Here is a 19,293-nt window from a genome sequence, read left to right as displayed (position 1 = left end):
AGATATTTATGATAATAAGCTTATATGATTGATTTAGGTGCTGTAGATGTGGACACGACCACCACCACCTCTAGTACAGAGATATTTATGATAATAAGCGTATATGATTGATTTAAGTGCTGTAGATGTGGACACGACGACCACCACCACGTCTAGTACAGAGATATTTATGATAATAAGCGTATATGATTGATTTAAGTGCTGTAGATGTGGACACGACGACCACCACCACGTCTAGTACAAAGATATTTATGATAATAAGCGTGTATGATTGTTTTAGGTGCTGTAGATGTTGACACGACCACCACCACCTCTAGTACAGAGATATTTATGATAATAAGCGTATATGATTGATTTAGGTGCTGTAGATGTGGACACGACCACCACCACCTCTAGTACAGAGATATTTATGATAATAAGCGTATATGATTGATTTAGGTGCTGTAGATGTTGACACGACCACCACCACCTCTAGTACAGAGATATTTACAGTGACCGGGACTGATCCAGACTCTACCACGCCATTTTATAATATGACATGTACACCACCCAACTGTCCATTCCAGATGCTAGGCTGTAAGTATCGAGGTTTGATCTTTGCGTTTAAGTTATATGTGTCATAAGTAGGCAAAGAATTTGACATGCTTTTTTGGTTATTCAGAATATTACAAATCCATAATATTATATCAACTGATTAATTGATAGTTTTTATACTGACAATGAGATATCTGATACGAAGCTCAATCCTTTATCCATAACTTGACTGAGTAATCCAGCGGTTACTAGGGAAAGGATAACTCTATATTTTACCGGGGCAGGAAAAAGACAGCTCACATGCACTTGGCAATGACGTGACGTCATCGATATATGCGGAGACTATTGTCGAAGACGTCATCAACTTTGACGCATTAAGGCGTCTCTGTGATGTCGATGCGATGAAAATATATAAGTATTGAGACAAATAATCTAACATGAGTCTGTCAAATAGACAGTCATATCCCAACTCTCGTGGTAGAATATGGCCGCCAAGTTTCATCAAGCCTCGCGTTGACCAGCCGTAATCTTTCACTCAGGTTGAGATCTCCCTGTCCACTTGACAGATCCATGTATAATTCTATTAATCATTGTTGAGTTGTTTGTGTATGATTACAATTTGTTTTATCAGAAGTATTTATTGTATGCCATGTTTATTTGAAAGCCGGAAAAATTGTGGCCACAGAAAACCTGGATCTACACAAGGTGACAGGCTACAATATCGATGTATGGATAACTGATAAATGGTCTCTAGTGGGACCAGAAACACTCAGTGTTACCATGACAAGTAAGTTACCATGGTTACTTAACATTAAAATAAAATCTTATTACCTTATACAATAAGTTCTGTTGGTTGTTTATTACCGTTACATCTAGGTATATAGTGCTACTAGACCTTGTAAATAGAGCTACTTGGTTTCTTGGTACCATATAAAGTATGTTACCATGGTTACACACCGAAATAAACCATTATCCTCAAATGCAGTTTCTCATTATAGAACGTCTTTTTTTACGTTTTCAATCTTGTCCTGAATATTTTGTTAATAACTAATTATCACTAATTATCAATTATGGACCTTTGTCGAGGTTACTATTATGTTATACCACCCGAACACAGCTAGTAATAACCGATTATGTACATACAACTGGGGGATGTATCACCATAACATACCGTACTGTCGTCACAAAATGATAAAACACCTCCACGTTAATACATGTATATTAGCCAATAAGACTAGTCGAATATCAGAGCATATTTAATAGTAAAACACTATTATTTCCCGTATACTTTATATAAGCTGCAACGAATGCTTAATATTGTGTTAAAATTTTCGCCAAATGAGATGGGAATGCTGTTGCAAATTTAATTATGATTTATTCGTTTCAGATATTAACGACAAGCCAGTGATCAACAATATCCCGAGTGGTCTTGTTATATCCTGTCCAGAAAATTCTGCGACATCAAAATACCTAATAGATGCTGCCGTCACAGATAACAACCACAATACGCATAAGTGGACCGCCGTCTTTTCACCGGCAGATGGCGCAAACTACTTCCGGGTTTTTGGACAATGTATGTAATGTTATGTAGATATTCTTATAGCTGTATAAAACTCTAAGTGACATTTTTGCGAAAACGTATCAGGTATCTTGTTTTCATATCATTAAAGCAATATCTTTATTATGATATATGCTATACATATAATTGTATATCAAGAAACATATATTCATTGAGAGTAGAAGCTCATTCTATTGTCTTTGCTGACGGCAGAGGGAACTCCGATTTATAGGAATTTCCCTTGTCTAATTACTTTTAAATGTATTCGTTTAAATGTGATATTTTTGCACAAACATTTTACCATGGTCTGATACGACCAGTTTTCCTTTAAAAGGACAATAAAGTGAAGCTAATTCTGTTATATAACCACAAAGAAAATGTGACATAAATGTATTGTTCTTTATTCAACAAATATTTTTTATCATGATTTTGTGAAGTATTTTAGTTGATACCGTTGAAATTCCAAATCGTAAAGCAATATAATCAAGCAGATACAATTTGTACGCTGTACCCATATCCAAGCTACTGTCACGTAATTGTTAAATTAATTCAATGCATAACCACCGAGGAGTTGATGAAATCGTTTCTAGACGGGATCATACGGTGATACGGTAAACACACTACTGTAGGAGCGATCAGTTCTCCACAAAAGTTGCTTTACTCCGCTGGCAATTGTCAGAGTTCAGCATACAAGACGTCCGACCACAATGTGTAATGGTAGACAGCAAGCAATCAAATTTGAACAATACACACTCATTTCACACACATATCAGCACAGTGGACTTTTCTGGAATATCACAGTAAATCCAAGTTTCAATGTACTCTTAGGCTGAGTTGTGTTTTTAATACGTTTAAACAGATATGATTTTTAAAATCCTGAAAATAATTAATTTTACCTGGTTTTTTGAAAATCGGACATTCATAACCGGGTTTTTTTTATTAGGTCAAATCTGAGACCGAAGGATCAGGATGACCTATAAACATCATGCTCCGTCCGTCGTTGTCCGTCGTGCGTGGTGTGCCATGCATAAATTTTTCATTCAAACGACTTCTTAATGACTGAAAGTCTCAGGGCACTGATATCTAGCATGTAGCATGCTGGGATAAAGGGCTACCAAGTTTGTTAAAATGAATGACATTGAATTTCATTCATGGCCACAGTGGTCATAAATTCTAAAATCTTTAAACGACTTCATATGCAAAACTAAGAGGCTCAAAGACCTGATATTGGGTCTGTAGCATGCTGGGTTAAAGGACTAACAAGTTTATTCAAATGAATGACCTTTACCTCCATTCAAGGTCACATGGGTCAAATAGGCCAAAATATCTAAATTATTTCTTATCTGTAACAAAGTGGCTTAGAGACCTGTTAGTTGGTCTGTGCCATGCTGGGATGACGAGATACCAATTTTAAGTTTGAAGAGGACAATGACCTTTAGTCAAGGTCACAGGCTACAAACATTAACGAAGTACAGTGTATTGAACTGCGTGCTTCATTTTCTTCTCTATGGTGTATTGTAGAAATTCCTGAAATCCGCGAATTCCAGCCTCCGGTGAAATATTCGAAATCTATTACGTATACGATAACAATAATATAATATCTCATAATTACCCACATTACATAAACGGCGAGATTAAACCTCAGCCAATATGTTCCTTATTATGTCTCCCTAACGAAGTTGTTTTTGCTCCGTTTCTTATTATAATTTTTTTTATTCTTATTTCTTCCACTTTCTTCTGCCGCGCGGGTTTCCGCAGCTTTTCTCAGAAACTACTGGGCCTATGATCACGCAACTTTACGTACATACTCATTAGGGTGTGGGATTGTGCATAAACGTTCCCCCGCCCCAAGCGGAAGTCCAAGATGGCCGCCAGAGCCCATTTCCGGTTTTGAGATTTTGGAGTTGGATTTCGATGATAATTAGTATATAGTGGTTATTTGGGACACCGGATAACATGGCAGCATTTTCAACAAGCTCAGTTGTCATGATATCGAAATAAAAGCCTCTGATTGGTCAAAAATTTAGATATTGTCAGAATCAGCTTAAAATTTGTACACGGGAATTGTGAGGTATGCTTATCGACATGGCAACAGGTTTGAAAAGCTGTGTTGTCATGGTTACCTAATGGAGGCATCTGATTGGTTGAAATTTAGATTTTGTTAGATTAAGCTGAACACAATGGTTATGAGGTGTGATGATTGCAAGGTTGCTGCTTGTCATTTGATGCCTTGAAATCTTATTTGTTTATATATCACACAACCTGATCTTTGTGACCATTTCCTACTGCACAGTTCGTTTGGAGGACATCAGTAATGGTCCTCCATTACAATCATTACTTGTTCCTTCTTAAAATATAACGGACTTACCTCCCTTGTGGTAGGTATTCATTGTGACGTCGTTTTCTCTGAAAGTTACCCTTGGAAACACTTGATTGTCAAATTCAATACCTACCCGCAAGGGCAGATAACTATGCAATATGCAAGTACGTAACAGGAAATCATAAATTGTTTACCCCGCCAATTTAAACAGCTATGCAGTATCGGAAGGAATATCGAGATGCGAGGTCATAATTGAGTGATCCTGGTGTATCATATGGTGCCACTTTTCCCCCGTGTTCTTATCTAAAATTATGACTAACCCTAAAGCTAATGTAGACTATTCTAAAATACATCGTTCTAATCCCCAATTAACCAGCCGTCTAATCCATGGTCTATATGTGATTTACTGTTGTTTTTTACAGTTTAAATTAGCAAAGTTGCAAAATGGGAATTCTTGAAACTCCCAGGTAGGTGTTGTTCTTAACACAGCATTCTAAGGATACCTATTTAAGAGTAAATATATAATTTCTTCACAGTTGGAATCGTTACCCCTAAGGTAAACATCGACTATGAGGAGTTACTAGACAAAGGTTACACATCCTTCTCTGTGACTCTGACAGCAGACGATACTCGAGAACAATCGGATCCAAAGACCTTCACCATAGAGGTGACAGATGTGAATGAGCCACAGACAGGATTTTCTCAGACCACATACCAGATAACTGGCGTAGAGGTATGCCGTTTATTTTTACCTGATCATGGGGCTGTCAAACGGTCAGGGATAACTCAACACGGATATCAGATTTGGACTGGCTGATATCAGATTTGGTTGACCTGTACACGACGTCACAATACTGTTGCCGCGACGTCATACAAGTTTAGCATTATTATCTTCTATAGGAAGGTTTCGCTTCTGTCCCTTGGCCGAGACACACCATATTCAGTGACATGTATTGTGCAACCTCATTTTAAAGAGTTTCCTCGTGCTATTAAAAACCTACAAATTTAAAATAATAATAAAATAAATAATAAAATAAAAATAAAAAACCTAAAAAAGTTAAGACGAGGTACGTTTGAGAATCAAATTATCTACCGGTTTCATATGTAGGTTTCGCGCTCGCACGTGAGACATGTATAGTTAAAGGAAGAATATGGCCACTTTACCAGTGGACACAAGACATAGTCCTATAAATAGTATTAGTGATTAAAATATTTCAAACAAAACAGACCCACACTAGATCTCATGGGATTGTATATGCTAATTTGTAGACTACTACAGTATTTGAAGACCCCAGTCCTACTCTGGCCGCATCTGTGATTGACCCTGACGACACACGTGATACACAGACACTGACCATGGACTGTGGGGCCAACACGGGGCAATTCTCCATGGACCCAAGCACAGGTCGAGTTACCAAGGCAGCCGAGTACGACCTGGATGTCGACCAATTAACCACACAAACAATCGCATGTGTCGGTAAGTCTTATCGTAAAAGGTATGCTCTTCTTTTGTCTTCTTCTTAGCTTCCTCTTTCTTGTTCTATGCTTTTCCTCGTCCTTCCTTTTCTTCTTCTCCTTCTCTTCCTTTTCGTTATACGCCTTCTTCCTCTCTTCCTTCTCATTCTTTCACACCTCCTCGCTCTTCGTCTTCTTCTTCCCCTAATCCTCGTTCTTTGTCTTCTTCCATTCTTCCTCCTCTTTCTTCTTCCACTCCTTCTGCTTATCCCCTTTCTTCGTCCTTTTCCACTTCTCCTCCTCTTTCTTCGTCCTTTTCCACTTCTCCTCCTCTTTCTTCGTCTTCTTCCACTTCTCCTTCTCTTTCTTCGTCCTTTTCCACTTCTCCTCCTCTTTCTTCGTCTTCTTCCACTTCTCCTCCTCTTTCTTCGTCCTTTTCCACTTCTTCTCCTTTTTCTTTGTCTTATGTCATTTCCCATCCTCTTTCTTCATCTTCTCCCACTTCTCCTCCTCTTTCTTCGTCTTCGTCTTTTTCCACTTCTCATCCTCTTTCTTCGTCTTATTTTATTTCTCCTCCTCTTTCTTTGTCTTCTTCCACTTCTCTTCCTCTTTCTTCGTCTTCTTCCACTTCTCCTCCTCTTTCTTCCTCTTATGTCATTTCTCCTCCTCTTTCTTCGTCTTATTTCATTTACCGTCTCTTTCTTTGTCTTCTTCCACTTCTCCTTCTCTTTCTTCGTCTTCTTCTACTTCTCCTCCTTTTCGTAGACTTATTTCATTTGTCCTCCTCTTTCTTCGTCTTATTTCATTTGTCCTCCTCTTTCTTTGTCTTGTGTCATTTCTCCTCCTCTTTCTTTGTCTTATGTCATTTCTCCTCCTCTTTCTTTGTCTTATGTCATTTCTCCTCCTCTTTCTTCGTCTTATGTCATTTCTCCTCCTCTTTCTTTGTCTTCTGTCATTTCTCCTCCACTTTCGTAGACTTATTTCTTTTCTCCTCCTCTTTCTTCGTCTTTGTCATTTCTCCTCCTCTTTCTTCGTCTTATGTCATTTCTCCTCCTCTTTCTTCGTCTTCTTCCACTTCTCCCCTCTTTCTTCGTCTTCTTACACTCTCCTCTTTCTTTGACTTATTTCATTTCTCCTCCTCTTTCTTCGTTTTCTTCAACTTCTTCTCCTCTTTCTTAGACTTATTGCATTTCTCATCCTCTTTTTTCGTCTTATGTCATTTCTCCTCCTCTTTTTTCGTCTTATGTCATTTCTCCTCCTCTTTCTTTGTCTTATGTCATTTCTCCTCCTCTTTCTTCGTCTTCTTCCACTTCCCCTCCTCTTTCTTCATCTTTTTCCGCTCCTCCTCCTCGTTCCTTGTCTTCTTCCTCGCCTCCTCCTATTTCTTCGTCTTTCTTTATTTCTCCTCCTCTCTCTTAGACTTATTTCATTTCTCCACCTTTTTCTTCGTCTTATGTCATTTCTCCTCCTCTTTCTTCGTCTTCTTCCATTTCTCCTTCTCTTTCTTAGACTTATTTCATTTCTCCTCCTCTTTCTTCGTTTTATGTCATTTATCCTCCTCTTTCTTCGTCTTCTTCCACTTGTCCTCCTCTCCCTTCGTCTTCTTCCACTTCTCCTCCTCTTTCTTTGTCTTATGTCATTTCTCCTCCCCTTTCATTTTCTTCTTCCACTTCTTCTCCTCTTTTTTCGCCTTATTTCTCTTCTCCTTCTCTTTCTTTGTCTTCTTCCACTTATTCTCCTCTTTCTTCGTCTTCTTCCACTTCCCCTCCTCTGTCTTCATCTTTTTCCGCTCCTCCTCCTCGTTCCTTGTCTTCTTCCTCGCCTCCTTCTCTTTCTTCGTCTTTCTTTATTTTTCCTCCTCTTTCTTATACTTGTTTCATTTCTCATCTTTTTTCTACGTCTTCTTCCACTTCTCCTCCTCTTTCTTTGTCTTATTTCTCTTCTCCTCCTCTTTCTTTGGCTTCTTCCACTTCTTTTCCTCTTTCTTCGTCTTCTTCCACTTCTTCTCCTCTTTTTTTGTCTTATGTCATTTCTCCTCCTCTTTCTTCGTCTGATGTCATTTCTCCTCCTCTTTCTTTGTCTTCTAACACTTCTTCTCCTCTTTCTTCGTCTTCTTTCACTTCCCCTCCTCTTTCTTCATCTTTTTCCGCTCCTCCTCCTCGTTCCTTGTCTTCTTCCTCGCCTCCTCCTCTTTCTTCGTCTTTCTTTATTTTTCCTTCTCTTTCTTAGACTTATTTCATTTCTCATCTTTTTTCTTCGTCTTATTTCATTCCTCCTCTTCTTTCTACGTCTTCTTCCACTTCTCCTTCTCTTTCTTATTCTTTTTTCATTTTTCCTCCTCTTTCTTTGTCTTCTTCCACTTCTCCTTCTCTTTCTTAGACTTATTTCATTTCTCCTCCTCTTTCTTCGTTTTAAGTCATTTATCCTCCTCTTTCTTCGTCTTCTTCCACTTCTCCTCCTCCTTCTTTGTCTTACGTCATTTCTCCTCCCCTTTCTTTTTCTTCTTCCACTTCTTCTCCTCTTTTTTCGTCTTATGTCATTTCTCCTCCTCTTTCTTTGTCTTATGTCATTTCTCCTCCTCTTTCTTCGTCTTATTTCTCTTCTCCTCCTCTTTCTTTGTCTTCTAACACTTCTTCTCCTCTTTCTTCGTCTTCTTCCACTTCCCCTCCTCTTTCTTCATCTTTTTCCGCTCCTCCTCCTCGTTCCTTGTCTTCTTCCTCGCCTCCTTCTCTTTCTTCGTCTTTCTTTATTTTTCCTCCTCTTTCTTATACTTATTTCATTTCTCATCTTTTTTCTTCGTCTTATTTCATTCCTCCTCTTCTATCTTCGTCTTCTTCCACTTCCCCTCCTCTTTCTTCATCTTTTTCCGCTCCTCCTCCTCGTTCCTTGTCTTCTTCCTTGCCTCCTTCTCTTTCTTCGTCTTTCTTTATTTTTCCTCCTCTTTCTTATACTTATTTCATTTCTCATCTTTTTTCTTCGTCTTATTTCATTCCTCCTCCTCTTTCTACGTCTTCTTCCACTTCTCCCCCTCTTTCTTTGTCTTCTTCCACTTCTTTTCCTCTTTCTTCGTCTTCTTCCACTTCCCCTCATCTTTCTTCATCTTTTTCCGCTCCTCCTTCTCGTTTTTTGTTTTTTTCCACGCCTTCTCCTCTTTCTTCGTCTTTCTTTCACTCCTCTTGTTCGTTCTTTGCCTTTTTCCCCTTTTCCTCCTCGTGCTCTGTCTTCTTGCTCTACTCATTGTTTGCTGTTTTTCTTCTTTTTCTCGGTTTTCTGAGTCTGAATTTTGTTCTACCGCTATTATTTCGTTTGTTCTTTTGGCTGTTGTTAAGGTTGACACTTTTGTAAGTACTCTAATGTGTTTTCTTTCTCAAATTAGCATTGCTCTGTGAAGATCTGAAGTGTAATGTATATATCGTATACAAGAGATTTTAGGTATATGTACAAATAACACCTTCCAAAAAAGCGTAACTTCGTTACAGAGGTAATGGATGCAATGACTGATATATAAATCAGTAAAGTGGTACCAAATTTATAGTGTATGGTATGTTATCGGTGTATAACTACAGTCTACTTTGACTACTCTCTATAGTGACAGCAACTGATAATGCCGGACACACCGTCACCACAAACCTGAATATCGTTATTAACGAGGAGAATGACAACGCTCCCGTACTCAACAAAGACATCTACACACACTTCCTGCCAATCAACAGGGCAGCAGGCTCCCAGTTCGGCCAGTGTACCAGTACCGATGAGGACGTGTTAGATGACCATACCGAGACCACTTATAAACTGACCGGAGGATCGGGACTGTTTGGTCTAACGGATGCATGCAGGTAATTAATTGCCCGTTTAAAGATAATACTTTCTCTAGGTCTCACATTGCCTATGTTAAGACTTTTGCTAATTGGATAGGTTTTTTTTACATGTTTGACTGTAATGGTCATAGTTAGTAGCTTATTTCCGACGATTACCGAAGACAAGAACATTTGTTGTTGAACGAATAATAAGACAATAAGATGTAGTCGGAACAGAATTAACGTTACATCTGCGTCTATATTTCAATATAAACATTGCCGTTTATCAGTTCCCCTCGTATATCATAAAACATAGTATATTCGTGAATAATTTAAGTTGCAGCTTAGAATTTTATCTTGAGCAGTTATATTTGTGATCCAACTTTGTTTCCATATTGTATTACGAAAACTTGTTTCTATATTCTATTTACAAACAATATGTTAAAACGTAGCACATTTCTATGTACATGTTGTAAGTCAATTCTTCAGTCTGTCATGATTATGATTGATTGACTGTCGATGCATGCAAATCTTCTTCTATATTTCAAAGTTTTCCAATTTTATATACTTGCCAATTTGACATTCAGTCATAATAATATGAACCTATTGTTAACTAAGTATTATTCTTTGTCCTTTGTAGAATCTACAACAATGTTAACTTTAGCACGACGACATATCAGGTTGGTGATTCTTTTCCAATGACCTTGACCGCCACGAACAACAATGGTTTGAAGGACACAGCTACAGTAAACGTCATCCTGATTGATCCCGTCACCACCGCCGCTCCTGCTGCCGCCACCACCACTACCACAGCGGCCCCCGACTCGTCGTTAGCGTTCCCCGCCTTTGGTGGCATCGGTGGGAGTGTCTCGTTCTTCCTTGACGACCCTGAGAATCTCGCCTGGTTCATACCCGCGATGCTCCTTCTGGCTGTCATGTTGGCGTTGCTAGCATACATGCTATACAGATGTCTACGCACACCTGGTTACTGTTCTAGACTGGGAAATTTATGGTTCGTTGATTACTTTTATGAAAGAAAAAATATGCTGTCCAGCAAATATCTAGTATTACAGAATCTTACCCGATCGGCGTAATGCTCTACAGGACATCATAAGAGATCTAGAAAAAGACATTGTTCTTAACGGTCTTTAATTTCAGACATTGTTAAACGAGCTCAAAATTAATTAAAACGTTAGACAATTGATGTTGTAACCTAGATTTGTATAGCTTTTGGGTGATCGGGTGGTGTAGTGGTTTAGCCGCTCGTCTTTCTCATAGCTCACCGGGGTTCGATCACCGGCACGAACGTGAAAAAGGTCATGGGTCACCTGCCCGATCACGTGGGTTTTCTCCGGGCACTCCGTTTTCCTCCCAAACTAAACCCCTCACGTGCTTACATACATGCCATCGAGAGTGATTTACATAGGTATAACTTGTTTCTCAATCGATGTAAAATAAATAAAATTTATATTTCATATTTGTATAGCTGGTGTCTCTGTGACCTACATTGGTAAAGCTGATGTCGTTGTGACCTAGGTTAGTAAAGCTGATGTCGCTGAGACCTAGATTGGTAAAAACCGATGTCTCTGTGACCTAGATTGGTAAAACTGATGTCTCTGTAACCTAGATTGGTATGTCGGGTAACAAAGGGTAATTTCGTTGTATGTTTATTTTACTATGAATTTGTTTATTTCTTGTTTCTGTTTGATAGCAAAGGAAGGTCACTAAGGTGTAGATGGCGAAGTCGAAGTAAGAGGATCACAAAGGCCAAGTCTCCAAAGTCTCCAAAGAAAGCAAAGAAGGAAAAAGTCAAAAACAACAAGGGCAACAAAGGTTGGTCTTTTCGTAATATTTATAATGTCATCTGTAATATTTCTGAAATATTACTAAGAATTCATAGCAATATTATATATATATACAATTGTAATACGTATATCCCTAATGAAAACCCCAACAACTGTAAGGTTAGCGAAGGTTGGTCTTCTCGTAATATTTGATTGCTACTTTCTGAATTTGAATACGATAGTAGTAGGTATAAACTAAACGAACAAACAATCCACATAAAGGCAGTTGGATGTATTAGTGTCTCTACAGATATACAATCAAAATCGCGATCTAAGGTAAAATTGCGAAAGTTTATCTCCGCAAATTAATATCTACATCATGTATATTGATAGAAAGTATTATACAATTGTTAAATCCGCGAATATTAATCTTAAATTAATAGTTAATTGCACGTGAATAAAAATTGGTTTACAGTATATTAAAGGAGCATAAGAATATTATTTTTGTCTATGAAATTACGTTGTAATGTACAATAAGGAAGAAACCCTGAAACACGCTATTTGTAATTTTCTTTACAACGCTTTTAGGCGTTTTATTTTCAAATTGTTTAAAAAGAAGAACGCTTATTTTTTTATCGTGAATAAGTTATCAATATTGCAATGATGAGAAATTATGTATGGTTCAGAAACTCATCAATGAATTGAAAACCAATGGAATGTTGACGTAAATATTGAATGAATAAATGAATGAACGGATACATTGTTTATAATGTTTGGATTACTTGATGGATGGATGGATAGAGAAATAACCTGAGATAATATCAAAATCACTTGATAATGTTACTATGTTTTAAAGCTGTTAAATCTATGTTTTAATACAGTTCGACAGCTGGAAAGCAATGATTGCAAGAATGAATGGAACATTTGGTCTCACAGCGACTTCGGAAACGCAAAGTAAGTACGATCCCACTGTATTATTACTGTTTAATTAGCAGTCTTACTTAAATACAATTCGACCATAAAATCACGCCATTCTCAGTGCAAATGTAGTACCAGTAGAATATAAATGGTGATGTCATAGAATCATAGACGAGATATTCCGTCCTTGGATATTACAGAGTTTGCTCCCTTCCGGATAGGTTTCCATTCTGACTTGATAATTGTGTGGGCTCAATTTACGTCTTTTTCTCCGAAAATTATGACGTTACGCTCGCAAACACATGACGTCACAATCAATACTTAAAATGCAGATATAACTATGTATAATGCAAACACAGAATATTGTTGATACATTTAGAATCAATCTCATAAAGAGACCTTAATATTGATTCGATCAACATCAAAGACCAGAAAATTAGCCTAGTTCTACCTCACTACATAGAAACGCGTTAAGCGAAATTTGAATATAGCTCCAGATTTGCCAAGGTTTTACTTACATAGAAATAAGTATAACGTTAGCAATTTTTAGCTCGCCTATTCGAAGAATAGGGGGAGCTAATGTTGTCACCTCGGCGTCGGCGTCGGCGTCGGCGTCAGCGTTGGCGTCCCATTTCACGTTAAAGTTTTTGAGCAAGTTTCTGTTTCGTCAATTGTTTAAGCTTAAGTCATCATAAATGTTTATGATTTTATTTTCCTAATGTGTATGGATGCTGAACGTGATAATACAACCAATTTGGGGCCCTTTAGGGGGTTTTTGAGTGTGTTAATTTGTCATATTTCCATGTTAAAGTTTTTGAGCAAGTTTCTATTTTGTCAATTGTTTAAGCATAAGTCATCATAAATGTTTATGATTTTATTTTCCTAATGTGTATGGATGCTGAACGTGATAATATAACCCTTTAGGGGGTTTTTGAGTCTGTTAATTTGTCATATTTCCATGTTTAAATAGTAAATACTTGAACATCAACTTCTTCTGAATAGGCGAGCTTTGCTGTTCTCAAACAGCTCTTGTTTATAGATTAGCAATACCCTCAGGTAATGAATGGTCTAATTAAGAATGATAATCGACTTCAGATGTTGACAATACCCTAAATCAACGCTTTTAAAACATTTCTTTTCAGCGTGGAACATCGATAGAGACGTGAGATTAGATGACATAAGAGACAGTCAGGATCTCCATTGAAATGCCCATGGTCCTTGTACAAAGTTAACAAAGATTCGACCTATTATGTTGATTATGACTATGATGTGTAAATAATGTGTTAATTTATTCTCGATTATTGTGTATATTTTGTAAAATATGATGTTGTAGATAATTATCAAATAAGAAACAGTTCTATTTTGGTTTTGAATTTTCTCATTGGTTGAATTTTATTTAAGATTGTACTACAAAAGTCATGTTTAATTACAACTCCTGTGTTATTGAATTCTATTAATAATATTTGTACAATAAGTACCATTAAATGATGTTACTCCATCTCTTCACGATTTAGTTATGTCAATTCTGTGTCTTCCTGTCAGTTTAATGTGCCCGGTTGGGGTGTGTTGCTTGGTGTCTTCGGCGGCATGCTGCAGTGATATAGCACTATAAAAAGGGCAACAGTTCCACTATACAAAAAACACAACACGAAAATACCGCAGTCTTCCGAAACACGCGCCTCGCACTTCACACACGCTATACACTGCATACACGGGAGGCCGTCCTTGCATGATCCTGATTGTTAATAGGACGTTAATTGATCAAACAAACAAACAAACAACCATGTTTTGTAATGTTAAGACGTCTCTTATTCCATCATTGTATATTTCATAGTTATCTGCCCTTGCTGTTGGGTACCCACTGATATCATTAGTTCGTAGATAAAATTTGTTGTTTTTGCTTAAAATATGACTTAATTCTCAAAGACACGGTTGGAGGATATCTGTAACACGTAACTATCAATACCTACCCGCAAGGTCAGATAACTATGTAAACAGCAAACACAGAAAACTGATTGAATAATGTGTTCCAAAACTTTGCTTTCATCCAATTGACCGATCGCCAGGTGTAATATAGCCACGCCTCGCGCTCACAAACGCACGTGTTTCTGTTCAATGGCGGAGCAAACATCGTAGCAAACACAATACAAAATGCAAAGTCACGTGCGGTTTGATTGACAGCTGGCGATCTGTCAATTGTCATTTAAGGAGTGTCATATTAAGGAGGTGAAGGAATGTCGGTGTCCTATAAAATTTTGATCCCCATAAAATACTTGCCCGGATAAATATGATCAAACTCCTAGGTACTGATGATATTACTTCAGTTCTCATGACTATGCGTTGAATGTAATGCAATTTTGCAATATATTCAACTACGCTTTTAAAGTATGTGGACAGGCTACATGTTTAAAACTTCCTAACGTCGAATTCACCCGTTATACTATCAGAGCTTACGAGAATTACTTTATCACATGGCGATATCGACATTTATAAGAATGTTTTTCCTTCGTAACTTTATTCTACAATAGTTACCCACTATTAGTGAAGAGTATTTCTCTTTGGTATTAACTGTTTTACAATCGACCAAAACCATAACGTTAGATAAAGTAAACCAATTTAGTTTTCGTGACGCTTTGCGCGATTTTCATATTAAACGGCCAAATGTACTTGCAGTTGGATCTTTTTAATTTTATCTATAATATATTTATCTTTAGTCTTTTAGTTTTACCTATACTGTATTTATCTTTAATCTTTTAGTTATTTTAACGATATTCAGCGGAAGTTAATCACACGCAAACAATATGTTGATTTACAGAGTCAGGTCATATGTTTGCACAGGACCGTATATATGCTTTGTCCAGCCGTATTAGATATTTAACGGTTGGAAAGCCATTGCCTAGGCAAGTGTTATCTTGGCACAAATCCTCTATATATAATATGGACAATGGTACACAGACTTTATAAAAGTGCATTTCAAATCGGCTTTATCTGAAATATTGTATAATGGTTTAAATACGCGGAGTCAACATATCGCAGTGTACGGCACGGACATAAAGTGAATAGGCGGGCAATGAAACCAGTCTAAATGCGTTCGTTGGCCTTCCAAAAGTCCTGATATATCAAAACGACGGTCACGTTCTGCTTATGTAATCCAGTTTTGACCATTGAAATTATGGAAAAGCTCCGTGTAAATTTATCACAGTACTAAAATAAATTCTGAAAACGAGGCTGCATGGGAATGTCAACAAGGACATAGCCAGCCGGGAATACGTTGTAGGATTCCTATATTATAAATTAATTTATTCCCATACAGAGCAATTTTGATGAGAATTTTTATTTTCCCATTTCATAAGAAGATATACTGGATATATCAACACCATTTTTACAGACTTAAGCTTTCCTTTGCTCGACTATTCACTTTAAGTCCGTTAGTGAATCACTCAATCTTTCCCTGTGTTTAGACTTGGTGGGTTTCAGTGAAAATAAAGAGAGGATTAACCATCCATGAAATTAGATCTTGTTACAGTAACTATTTTGTATAATTCAACTTTCTGAAATTGACAAGAAAAATCATCAAAGAAAATCACCTACTTATTGGTTAAGTATCAAACGGGATTTCTTGACAATCTGTCTCAGTGGGGCTTTAGAGCTGTGCATGAAATAGGGCAAATATGTAATTACGCATTAATACGTTACGACAGTTCAAAGGATAGAAAATTCTAAACGTATTTGCGATTTACGACTCGTCAATAACGTATTTCATTTCGTATCAAACAATTCATTTTTGATAAAACACTAGCAGGTTGTTAAATATTTCATCAACAATGCTAATTGATGTATGATGGTATTGATGGTTAGATTGAAAATATCCCCAAATTATGCCAACGGAAAAGTAGAAGATTTAAAGTATAAGTGATGTGGACTGATATATATTGCATCAAAATAGAAACAGTTTACCTAATACAAAGGACACATGATAAGTTGGTTTAGACTAATACACTACGTGCAATATGCTGTGTGTGTGTGTGTGTGTGTGTGTGTTTGTGAACGCATTATGCTGCATGTCCAGAGGATAGAACCACACACAAACATTTGATAATATAGAAATAATTAGTAATTATAAAGTAGCAAATTTTGAACTTCGATAAAAAAATACCTGACCTACCAAACCCAAGATATATACATATGTATACAGATTGGAAACTCTATCATTGCATGTGATGACGGAAGACAGATCTCTGGTTCCCATGCATGTTTCTTCGCTTACAATTTAAGTGAGTTAGTTTAAACATATTATTTTTTGCATTAAAAATTTCATGGTTTATATGGCCAGTATTTCTCGTTAAGATGTATTAATATTGAATTTGCAAACACTTCACAAAGCAATTCTAATTTATTTCATTTATTTATTTTTGAAAAGAATGCATTTAAATCCGAATTTGATTTTTATTTTAAAATGTCTTTCAAAATTTTTTATCGTCCTACAGTTAAGTGTTAGGAGTAGATAAAAAAATACCCTAGGATAATACAGGTGTTTCTCTGGCGATCGTAAAAATGGCGGAGTTGTCTATCTCAGTATAAATATGTTTCTACTAATGCATATAACATATTCACTGATTCTTATTAAAGATCCGTCTATTAGAAGGCCTAGCACGGACAAACAATTTAGTTTATTTACAATAAAGATATTCTGTATTGGAATAAATTTACTTCCCACCGTTCATATATAGTGGTAAATCGCTTTTGAATACATGTTGATCAATGAACGCCCTGATGTGTATGTAACGCGGGTATAACAGATAAATAGTTTACGGCATGTTAACAGTGGTATCGGGGTGTAACGCTGCGTGTCCGGACTTACATATCAACAGTAGACACAAAAAAACACTTGACATCACAGAAAGTGATAACAAATATTAAGAAAATATTTATTTTTTTGCGCAGTTACTAGTGATGTAATGTTATTTTTGTGGTTACAACACGATTCACATATGTTTGTTTATGCATAATCTTGAGGAAATGACTTTTTCAGACAAACACTATGAATGTCCCAAAAAACATACATTTCAAGGCTGCACAGGTTATGGACGTCATAGCAAACAAGTGGCATGACCACCACAGTATTAGTATTGGTAATAATTAGGTGAAACGAAATCATTGCCTATAAAATATTGTTATCATATTCCGTATATGCAAATTACAGAGTTATCTACCCTTGCAGGTAGGTATTGATTGTGACGTCATGTGTTTACGAGCGTAAAGTAATTCTGTCTTTGCATATTAGAGAGTTAGCTCCCTTGCGCGTAGGTATCGATTGTTACGTCATTATTTTGTGAGCGCAATTCACGTCGTTTTCTCCTAAACGTATGACGTTACGCTCCCAACCACATGACGTCACAATCAATACCTACCCGCAAGGGCAGATAACTCTGTAATATGCAAATTCGGAATATACTTTCGGAGAAAACGACGTAAATTGCACTCTAAAAATATTGACGTAAGAATGGATACCTACCCGCAAGGGAGCTAACTCTGTAATATGCAAGGCGGAATAGATAGTTAAAATTATCAAAGATAAAGGTAATATTACGCTATATTTTACATCCTGCAATACAATGATTCCCAATCAAATCCAATTAAAACTTGACGACGGTCTTTAAAATATTTCCACACTTTAATCATCTGTTTGGAACCTGTTTGTTTCTAGCTAAAGATCTATTAACGATTGATAATATGAGAATATAAATACTACTATTTGCATTGAGATATTTTCTACAAATGCCTTGTAGATACACTACAAATGTAATCCAGTATTTTCAGTACAAAATGTAATATTCAATTTGTCTTTGCATACTGTGAAAAAAAACCCCAATGAAATGTGTTTCAAGTAAAGAAAAAACAACGGAGAAGATTACTTTCACTTTCAAATGTTTAATATCTATATTTGCAGCAATATCAGTTGGGTTAAACCTATTGAACCGTTACGAATTCGAAACCTATGCTAAATGTTAAATATAATACACATCGCTTTGTCTATCTCGTTATGCCTATCTTTTTTTTGTGTACCATTTATATATCCACATGTTACATATTTCCAAATTATCTGAGTGTATGAATAAACATTTCGAAATCTTTCCCAAGCAGGTGAGCACACATTGGACATATTGTGAAGATGTAAAACATCAAAATAAATTGTAAAATGCACGCAAGCTGATTAATTTATATATCTCGGCGATGAAATTCGATGAACCTGCGCTGTATGTGTGTTGATATTTGTAAAGAACTATATATTAGTTTCTGCTAGCGCGCTTTCGGTGAAAACATTTAAACTACTTGGAATCTTGTACCTGGTAATACCTATATGGATTAATATACCTGTGTGACTGTGTATCTGACAGGAGATACATGATAAGGTAATACAATTATTTAAACACGTCACAAGCCTAGTAGGTTACCTGACTCTGATATAAACTATCCATTTTTTTGACTTTTAGATAGCTGCTTTGCTATGTTACTATAAAATAAAAAACAATAACATTTTTTACTTTTAAAATATGTCTTTATCAAAGTAACGATGACATTTTTATCGTTTGTTAAAATTCCAAAATATACGAAATATATCAAATTCTTATTCGTGCGTGATATCTTTTCTATTCAAAACATATTCAATATTGATGTCGTAAATGCATGATATGATATTCATTTTCAGAAATGCTTATCAGAATAGGACTTTTATTTCGTTGTCAATATCAATACCTTCTGTATGTAGAAATCAATTGATAACGGGTATACATCTATATTGCATAATTGGTGGCAGTACGACCCTTGGACTGGCGGTGAAATCATGCGGAACGATTTGATAAATCACTGATGCATGAATACATACAGATAGACTAAATAGATCAGTGATGTATTGGCGTATGTCTA

The 19,293-nt window shown here is 36.5% G+C and overlaps 1 protein-coding gene across 2 annotated transcripts; it reads left to right on the top strand.

Annotated features, from left to right (window-relative positions):
* The first annotated feature begins 4,830 nt into the window (after positions 1-4,830).
* On the top strand, positions 4,831-13,819 carry LOC138309711 (protocadherin beta-6-like). Of its 2 annotated transcripts, XM_069250927.1 has the most exons (7): positions 4,831-5,145; positions 5,682-5,889; positions 9,457-9,703; positions 10,305-10,676; positions 11,376-11,497; positions 12,330-12,402; positions 13,509-13,819. In XM_069250927.1, exons 2-7 carry the CDS (start codon positions 5,769-5,771, stop codon positions 13,522-13,524), a joined length of 951 nt encoding a protein of 316 aa, XP_069107028.1. In that variant the 5' UTR covers positions 4,831-5,145; positions 5,682-5,768; the 3' UTR covers positions 13,525-13,819. The 2 variants fall into 2 exon arrangements, with proteins under 2 accessions (XP_069107028.1, XP_069107030.1); XM_069250929.1 differs by lacking the exon at positions 4,831-5,145 and having other exon boundaries at positions 5,490-5,889.
* The last annotated feature ends 5,474 nt before the right edge of the window (positions 13,820-19,293 follow it).

The sequence above is a fragment of the Argopecten irradians genome, chromosome 15 (assembly GCF_041381155.1).
Source record: "Argopecten irradians isolate NY chromosome 15, Ai_NY, whole genome shotgun sequence".
In the NCBI taxonomy this organism is placed as follows: Eukaryota; Metazoa; Mollusca; class Bivalvia; order Pectinida; family Pectinidae; genus Argopecten; species Argopecten irradians.
Note: the sequence above shows the minus strand (reverse complement) of the source record. Positions and strands in the feature narration are given on the sequence as shown.

What these genes read in the sequence shown, in the direction of transcription:
- LOC138309711 (XM_069250927.1), top strand. Translation starts at nt 5,769, where the DNA reads ATGGACTGTGGGGCCAACACGGGGCAATTCTCCATGGACCCAAGCACA. An exon ending in GGTCTAACGGATGCATGCAG is followed by an intron (nt 9,704 to 10,304) that starts GTAATTAATTGC and finishes TGTCCTTTGTAG; the next exon opens with AATCTACAACAATGTTAACT. An exon ending in AAACAACAAGGGCAACAAAG is followed by an intron (nt 11,498 to 12,329) that starts GTTGGTCTTTTC and finishes GTTTTAATACAG; the next exon opens with TTCGACAGCTGGAAAGCAAT.